This window comes from Theropithecus gelada, chromosome 6, assembly GCF_003255815.1.
Source record: "Theropithecus gelada isolate Dixy chromosome 6, Tgel_1.0, whole genome shotgun sequence".
Lineage (NCBI taxonomy): Eukaryota > Metazoa > Chordata > Mammalia > Primates > Cercopithecidae > Theropithecus > Theropithecus gelada.
Window position 1 is genome coordinate 63,300,517 of NC_037673.1, and position 9,672 is coordinate 63,310,188.

General features: G+C 33.6%; 1 protein-coding gene across 5 annotated transcripts in view; it reads left to right on the forward strand.

The window, feature by feature from the left end:
• ERBIN (erbb2 interacting protein) overlaps positions 1-9,451 on the forward strand; it is a 160,068-nt gene extending 150,617 nt beyond the window's left edge. For 2 of the 5 annotated variants that reach the window (XM_025387461.1, XM_025387463.1), the window contains exons 22-25: positions 3,804-4,010; positions 5,252-5,344; positions 5,817-5,891; positions 7,362-9,449. In XM_025387461.1, the coding sequence (XP_025243246.1) occupies positions 3,804-4,010; positions 5,252-5,344; positions 5,817-5,891; positions 7,362-7,469 (483 nt within the window). In that variant the 3' untranslated portion in view covers positions 7,470-9,449. Of the gene's footprint in view, positions 1-3,803; positions 4,011-5,251; positions 5,345-5,816; positions 5,892-7,361 lie in introns of all 5 variants that reach the window. The other 3 variants (XM_025387460.1, XM_025387464.1, XM_025387465.1) reach the window with 3 other exon arrangements.
• Positions 9,452-9,672: the final 221 nt, after the last annotated feature.

Below are 9,672 nucleotides of genomic sequence, written 5' to 3' on the forward strand. Positions count from 1 at the left end.
TGAGGCTAGAGGATCACTTGAGCCCAGGAATTTGACACCAGCCAGGGCAATGTAGGGAGACCCTGTCTCTGCCCTGCCCCACCCCCCTGTAGTGAGCCATGATCACACTACTACAGTACAGCCTGGGTGGCAAAGTGAGACTCTATCTCCAAAGAGAGAGAGAGAGAGGTGTGTGTGTGTGTATATATATATGTATATGTAGACAGAGATACGTGTGTGTATATATATGTTCAGGGATAATGAGATTGAGTCTATTTTTCCCCTAAAGCTATCGGCTTGGTAAACTATAATACAGGAATAATATTAACCAGTTAATTGGGTTTAATAGCATTTCTCCAAATCAGTACTTTTGAAACTGTTGAACTCAGTGTGGCAGAATTAAGCTACAGCAAATTTTATATTCATTTCACACCCCAGTCTTATCCCAATAAAGTAAGTTTTATAAGACTATAAGTGTATTGGTTCTGCTTATTAAAATTTAGGGGAAAAAAAATCCCATGGGGACTGTTCTATTAGAAGAACAGCAGTTATTTATTTATTTTTACCAAAAATCTTTTTATAGTGCTCAACATGAGTGTGTTTTAGTTGGTCTTAAAATTTGAGACTCTGAACTTTGATTAATAATTATATTTGTTCAAAGGTCTTAAAAGCTAGGTATTGCTGTAAGTAAAACTAAAAGGAAAATAACATGCAGAATTCATCTTCTACATGTGTGTATTGTACATAAATAGATTATATTTTCATATAAGCTTTTCATACATACAAAAACATCTTGCTCTGTACCTTTGGAAGACGTGAAAGATACTAATTGATGGCAATAATGATGGCAGTGTTTGATTTGGGTCTTCATCTTTGCACTATTTGGCAGTACTTTTTCCTAATCGTCTTTCAAGTGTCATCCCCTTGGTTTCACATCTTAAAGAACATTATTTGTTTACCTTTTATTTCCTTCTCATTTGAAGCATACCCAAACATCCAGTTCAGGAGATTCTTGTCAAGATGGTATATTGATTTCAGGACAGCAGAGCTACTCATCAGCCACACTTAGTCACAAAGATGTTCCTCCAGACAGCTTGATGAAAGTGGGTGCTTGGGAAAACATAATGTAGTATCTGTGAGCTTTCTATATTTTGCAGCTTTTGGACTAGATATTATATTTGCTTTAGATGAAAATACTTTTTTGAGGGCTTTCCCTCCTTTATTAGTAAGGATTTTTAAAATATCAGAAATACAAAATAGGATTTGACCCTGTCTACTATTTCTCAATTCATTCCATGATTTTTCCACCCTGGAGAAATTGTTTTATTTTTGCATTTAGATTTCTCTTATATAGTAACACCTATTTGTTTTATCATTTGAATCAGGGCCTTTTTGGTATTCCTGATAGTAAAACTATTTGGAGAATTGAAGATGAACTTGTGTTAAATTCTTCATTCTAGGATCTTTTACTGTTACCAAAGTCAAATGTAATTACCTCAAATGTAATTAGAAATCATCTTGAAAGATTTTTGTATATGACAGAATAGATGATGGTTGAGTTTTTAGTACTTTTGTTGCAATTATCTATGTATGGCCAGTGCCAGGCAGATAATTTTTTACTATCCTCCCTCAGCTATTTTTCCTTATTTTCTTAACTGATTCCATCCCTCTAGTATGACCAGATATAATTATGAAGCATAGTTATTTATGACATAAAACTTTTATGTTGCCCTTCAGAGTAGTAGCTACCCAGTCATCTAATACTTAAGTTCATCTAATACATAAGTTCATAAGTTTCTAACCCTCTTTTCTTTTAACTGAGCTTTGTCACCCAGTTTTTTCTCATTACATATATTTTGTGGTTTAGGGTTACTGAGTTTGTTTTAATACTTTTTAATTTCCTGAGCCATCTGCTAATTGTAGCTTAATACATTCCATGTGTATGTTTAACACTGATGTAGGCAAGACCAAATATCTGGTGTCAGGGAGTCTTAAGGTCAGTAGTAATTATCACCTGGATTTTACCCAGGAGAAAGATACTGAATTTACATGTAGGAATAAATGGTATAAACGTAGAGAAAATCATGGGCTATCTGCAGAATCGTATGTGAGTAATAAAGCAACAGCAGAACCAGTTAATTACTCATGGGCAAACCAGTTGCATTAAATCTATAGTGATCAAGTAATAAACAGGTTTTTTTCCCTAAAAATGTTGGGCTAATATAGCACTTCATTTTCCTTCTCTCCAACCAGTATAAGATTTGTCAGTAACATCCTTGTGTCCTGTCACAGAATACCCATGTGTGTTCCCAGACTTCAGAATTTAACTGAGTTCTCAAGTACAACGCAGTTTAACAGTGAAATAGAATGCCTTTTTTAAAAAGTACAAATCTTTACCAAAGCTAAACTACTTTATATCTTTCAGCAAGGTTCACCAAGAAAAGCATGTAGTTTTGAAACTGTTGCCATATCTTTCTCCAAACTTTTCTACTTTGGGTTAATTTAGGGAACTGGACCTCAACTATTTCCCTCAGAGTTTTCCCGTAATTTTCTTGTCGATGAGATTTTCTTTCTGTTACTAACCAACAAGGAAATTATAAGTTAATAGCTTAACCATATTTTTCTACACAAAAATCTTTTTATATGCAAATATTTGTAATATGACTGTAACCTTTTTTGTGTGTGTATAGAGATGGAGTCTTGCTCTGTCACCCAGGCTGGGGTGCAGGGGCATAATCATAGCTCACTGCAGCCTTAAACTACTGGGCTCAAATGATCCTCCTACTTGAGCCTCCCAAGAAGCTGGGACTACAGGTGTGCACCACCATGCCCAGCCAATTTTTTTTTTTTTTTTTTTTTTTAAGAGATAGGGTCTTGCTGTTTTCCCAGGCTGATCTTGAACTCCTGGCCTGAAGCAGTCCTCCTGTGTAGGCCTCCCAAAGTGCTGGGATTATAGGCATGAGCTACTGCATCCCACCTTAAGATAGATTACTCATGCTAACAGAATAAGCTATTAGCCACATTTCTACAAAGGTGATTTTAAGTCAGGTTTATTCTCTAAAAATGAGAGACATTAAAACAAAGATAGTTCTCTAACAACAACAAACTAATAATTTCTATTTTTTTGTTTTTGTTTTTTTTTTTTTTTGCTTTTTGCTTTATGAATAGGGTAGAATGTCAACATTTAATTTTTGTGGCTAACAGTCTGAAATTAATATTAAGAGATTGTAAAAGTTGCTAACATACACACAAGGAATAAATCAGTTTTCTACATAGATAGCTGAATTGACTTGTTAATTCTGGGAAAGAAGGAATAAAAGTAGAAAAATATATTTAAATTTGGAAAGAATTTTACCACAAAATTAGTTTTTTTCTGAAGAAAAACATCAGCAAATGTACCTTTTGTGTATGTGTGTTTGATTTAGTATGGGAAAAGATAGCATCTCATAGACGCTTAAATTTTAAAATTTTGGTATACTATGTGCCATTTTAACATTTGGTTACTATAATACAGATACATCTAAGAAAATACAAATATAGCTCCCAAAAAAGCAAGTAATTTAAAATATAGATATGATGTACTTCCATTTGAAAGCTTAAAAAAGTGAATGTAACAAGCACTCGGGAAACTTTAGAATTAAGACATTAATAGCTTATTTCTTTTAAGGTTTAAAATTAATAGAAAAATAGTAAGTGGCATGGTATTGTTTGACTTAATTGGAATGTGAAACTCTAGTGCTTTTGTAATGCTCCAAGAAGAAATCCAAATATTTGAAATAAGACATTATTATTGGTCATTTTAAGATACTTCATGTTTTTCTTAGATGCCTTTGAGTAATGGACAGATGGGCCAGCCTCTCAGGCCTCAGGCAAATTATAGTCAAATACATCACCCCCCTCAGGCATCTGTGGCAAGGCATCCCTCTAGAGAACAACTAATTGATTACTTGATGCTGAAAGTGGCCCACCAGCCTCCATATACACAGCCCCATTGTTCTCCTAGACAAGGCCATGAACTGGCAAAACAAGAGGTAAGAATAATCAAGACTATTTGAAATATGGGACTAAGCTTTTTATGTATTTTTATAGGTTACTTAATTATTAGCAGTAAATCCATATAGAATGTTAACATAGTTGTTACCATTTAAAGTTTTATTTTTATGTTATGTTTATAAGGTATTAAACTTGGTGATTTTTATTTGACTTTGTGATCATACAACATAGGATTTAGTATTTTGGGCATGATTTATTTATTCTGGTACAGTTGCTTTTCCACAACTGGTTGATACTCCAGTAGTCAGACATTCCTTGAGGTGGCGGGCGCCTGTGGTCCCAGCTACTCGGGAGGCTGAGGCGGGAGAATGGCGTGAACCCAGGAGGCGGAGCTTGCAGTGAGCTGAGATCCCACCACTGCACTCCAGCCTGGGCGACAGAGCCAGACTCCGTCTCAAAAAAAAAAAAAAAAAAGAATATAAATAGGAGACCATTAAGCTGAAATTGTTCTGTGACACTTAAAATCTTAACTCCTTAGATTTTGAAATTTGACTACAGACTTCAAACTACTTTGAGTATTTAATCTTAAAAATTACTTAAAAAGTCAGCAAGCTACACATTTCTTATGTCTTGATAGTTATTAATAAAATGATCAATATTAGAAAGGTAGAGAACAAATGCTTTATTCATTTTGGTTGTGTGGTGAAAGGGAGTGTTTTATAACACAAGTTTTAATTCTTGCATCTTTTTCTATAGCTTGGTTATAAAAACTATCAATTGGTCATATTTTAAAATCCTACCTCCTTTGAAGCCTTTAAACAGATTCAGTAAATGAAGAGTTAGTATCACAAAACCACCAGTGGATCATTTAGATATCTTATGAAACAAGCCGCTAAACAGAGATGCTGTGTAATTTAGATGTCCCACAAGTGGAAACTGATAATAATATACATGTTTTGTGTTTATATACTATGGCATTAAAATCTATGATGTCTAGAAAGTAAAACAGGGTCAATTTTAATTGATTCCTTATCCTTATAAGACAAGCAATAAAATTAGGAGCTATGCTTTATATAATCTCAGCTCTGCCTTTAACTCACTAACTCATTAACATAATATTCTATGTTGTATTTCACTTCATCTGACCAAATGTTTATTTTTGATGAATTCTTATGTTTATGTTTGCTTGGACTTAACCCATCAGTATTTAAATATAGATGTTGTGGCATTATAACTTTTTCTGAAATAGTAAGTTTCCTTTATTTTCATATTAACTCAGATTCGAGTGAGGGTTGAAAAGGATCCAGAACTTGGATTTAGCATATCAGGTGGTGTCGGGGGTAGAGGAAACCCATTCAGACCTGATGATGATGTAAGTTTTCTTTGTATATTCTTGAAACACCTATAAAGTTTTATTTGCTGATTCAATACTTATATGTAAGTGAAAATCTAGTAGATGTTTATGTAAATCTAGGTAGACATCACCTTGATTCCCCACTCTATTGCTTACCTTTTTGTTTTGTAATTTGATCAGTTCAAGTTAAAACAATTTAACCAAAAACTATGAATGTTTGTGATATTATCAAGTGATCTTTAATTTTCTTATTGCTTTTTCACACATCTATAAAAGCAATTTTATTACTCTCAAGAGAAATCACTGAAGTCAGAATTACTAGAGGTAAAAATAGCTAGTTTGTTACAGTATTACTCAGAGAAGTCAGGGAGAAAACTTGTACCATGATTGAAATATTTGCATGGTGTGGAGGAGAAGTTGCTCCTTGGTACTCTGTTATTTATACATACTGTTTTTAGTTAAATAAACAATTATTTTTTTGTTATTAAAGGGTATATTTGTAACAAGGGTACAGCCTGAAGGACCAGCATCAAAATTACTGCAGCCAGGTGATAAAATTATTCAGGTAATTAAAATAAATCTTTATTTGTTTTTCATTTTATAACACTCTAATGTTTTCATAGTTTAAAATGTTTTCACTTCAACTTTGAAAATCGTGGGAGGCTGAGGCAGGAGAATGGCATGAACCTGGGAGGCGGAGCTTGCGGTGACCTGAGATCACGCCACTGCACTCCAACCTGGGCGACAGAGCGAGACTCAGTCTCAAAAAAAAAAAAAAGTTTGATACATCATAGGATTTTGTTTAAGCTCAGGAATGTTAATTTTTACTAATTTGAGGGGGATTAGAGTACTACTTCTTGGATGTGGGCTATTGGCCTTTCAGAAATGGAGAAGAAAATTTTTAAATCTGAGAAACTCATTTTTCCCTTCCTTTTCTTTGTTCTTTCAGCTACTCATTTTACGTAAACACTTGCAGTCTTAGAAGAAGACAAGCCTAGGACACAAGTCTAGCTCTCATTTTCTACCCCTACCATCACTGTTCTTAGTTGAGAACTAAAGAACTAAAAAATAACCCTCAAACCAAGAAAAAAAAAAAGAGAGAGACATTAATATCTAGTAGCTGAAAGTACAGATTCTGAAAACCAGACTTCCTGAGTTTAAATTCTGGTTCCAACACTTTTTAAAAATAAAATTAATTTTAAAAAAAATTTAAATAATTTCAAGCTTAGAGAAAAGCCACAAAAATAGTACAATAAACACCAGTATTACATCATTTGGTCACCAGTTGTTCATAATTTGCTACATTGTCTTTAGTGTTTATTCTCCTCTTTCTTCTGCTTTTCTCCCTCCGTCTACACACACACACACACACACACACACACACACACACAGAGAGAGAGAGAGAGAGTCACACTCACTCATACACTCATACAGTTATACGCGTTTATTTTCCTGAACCATTTGGGAATCTGTAGTTTCAATTTGTGACCGAGCAAGTTACTTTACCTCTCCATGCCTGGGCTTTCTCTTCTCTAAAATAAGATGGTGAAAGAATCTTTTTTGAGCATTATGAGACTCAAAGGATCTAATTCATATTACACACTTAGAATTGTATGTTTGGTACACAGTAGAACCTCAGTAAATATTAACCTTAATTGTAAGAAATATGGTGGTCTTGATGTGATGGCTTCAAGACAATCGGAAGGCTAGCCCTTGCCCCTTGCTGTGCTACAGTTTGGTCACCTCAGACGCACATTAGCATTATACAGCACCATGTCTGACATTATTTCTTAGTGATTCCTAACATTGAACTGCTACATGAGAATTGTCTGAAAAGTTGGACAAAACACACATTTCTAGACCCCATCTTCAGAGACTTTATTCCTTGGTTTGGGTAGGGCCTGTGAATCCATATGTTATTCTAAGTTGCCAAAGTGATTCTTATTTTCTTACAGGTTTGTGAACTACTTGGCAGAAATGCAAATAAATTACTATAAAATGTTTTTCCTAAAAACATTTTTCCTCTTTCTTCCAGGCTAATGGCTACAGTTTTATAAATATTGAACATGGACAAGCAGTGTCCTTGCTAAAAACTTTCCAGAATACAGTTGAACTCATCATTGTACGAGAAGTTTCCTCATAAGCACTGTGGACAAAAAAAGGGGGGAAGACAGCAAGATTTATTGGAAGATACTTGCAGGGGAAATTAATATTTTGACTATTTTTATATATAAAGAAGAACTCAAAAAATTATGTTCAAATTTGTACATTAATGAAGTAATGGAACTTGTGGTTAGAGGGAAAGAACCACTGTACAGAATATAAAGGAGACTGTTGAATTCATACCATATAAAACTTGTTAGGTTTTTAAACATAGCAATCAAGGCTACAAAAACAAACCTGTGTTGTTTTTGTATAGATTGTAGGTTTATTTTTGGATTTCATATACATGACTGAACTGTGTGCAAGGCAATAGTTAGCCTTGATTTTAGCCCAGAGACAGATGGCAGAGCTATCTCTCTCATAGCTTTTATGCCCTTATTTTTATTCAACTGGTATTAATGTTTTTCTCCTGAAACTACTTTTTTTTGTTGTGGGCAAGAGATTTGAAGTGTTGGCTTTTGCTATGTGCATATTGAATTGAAGAGTGAGTAGGTGAAGGTGGTGCTGGTGGGTTCACTTTCCAAGGCCAGATTAAAACAGTTATTTTCTATAAAAATCTGGAAGCAAAGAATGGGGATGGGGGGTACTATGTGGTAGTATGTTTTTATTAAGAGAATAATGCAATAAAATAGGTAATGTCTTTTTTATAAAGCAAAAAAGACAATAATTGCATTTTATGAGCTCGGCAGGATCTGTTCTTGTCATAGCCATTGACTATACATTTGCTACTGGTGATTCAGTTTTTAATTTTTTAGTCACAGGAAATTTTTAACTCTACTGTGGTTGCATGTCCATGCATTCTCTGTGTTATGGAAATCCCAATTTTTTTTTTTTTTTTGCAAATGGTGGTACTTGCAATCTGTTTTATAATCAGCGCTCCATTTAAATCTAATTTATAATTTTTATTTTAAGCAGCAAATGAAACAAAAATGGCCAGTTTTAAGATTGTGTTGCCTGTAACACAAAATGTAAGAAGGTTTAGGAAAACCTCTTGATTTTTGTTTGGCCTTGCATTGCCTTGGTAAAGTAAAAGGAAACAGTACGCATGGAGCTAGGAAACCAAAGCAAGTTTGTGAAACTGGCACAGTGATAGAGAATTGCTGTGGAGAGTTGTAGAGCAAAGGGATGGGTCCTTGAGGCCTGCCATTGTGTAAAGGTGTTCAAATAAAGGGCTGTTTCTACAGGTTAACATTAAATGTGAACTCAACACTTCAGAGTCTTTAAAGGGTTTCTACGTGTATCAATGTAATAGTGTTTTACCACCAACTGCCTTTCTTTGTTCCTAGTTACTGTAACAAATATGTGATGATAGAGATTTATTAATTTTGTTTATCCAGACTATTAATTTTATTTGTTTTTGTTGTATGTAATCAAATAAAATTTGAGTAACAAGTAATGGTAAGGATTAATGCATGGTTATTTGGACCAGAAAAAAGTGCCATAGAAGACCAATAACGGTTTAGTTGAGGCTAGTCTGGAACTTTTCATTAGAGCAATATTTGGTTATTGCACTTCATTTTTATTTACTAAGAAATGCAATTTGGGAATTTTTAATCTGTTATGCTTTGTTTATCAACCTTGATTTTAATTAAGACTTTTATAAGACTAGCTTAAAACACCAAGCCACATTATATTAGCAAAAGTGAGTTGGACTCACTTTCCATTCTTGCTAGTCAAAGTAGGCAGCACTTTTAAAAATATGTGAACTCAAATATTGCACTTCTTTCAAGATGTTATCAATTGGTTATTGTACTGTATAGTTTTAATAATTTTGATTGAAACCCTTTAACAACTCTTTGTAAATTTTAACTCATTTTAGTTGATTTTCAGTACTATTTACATAGGAATTGATTTTTATGGATATAGTATAAGAAATGTGCTGTATTTTGATAAAATTCACTTACTGTATGTGTGTTGTAATCTAAAAAAAAAAAAAAAGAATGACAAACAGCTTCTTTAAGACAAGTCTCGGTGTTCCCTTTATTCTTAGTTTGTTTTTAAATATTAATTTTGGCATTCTAAAATAGTTAACATTTCTTTTATTGATTTCAGATTTTCACAGTCACATTCTACTTTTAATCAGAAATATTTAATAATTGTGAAGTTTTCAACTACTTTACCTTGAACCACATATATAGATTATAATTTTGGAAAAGGAATTAAGCCCCACAGAACAATGGATC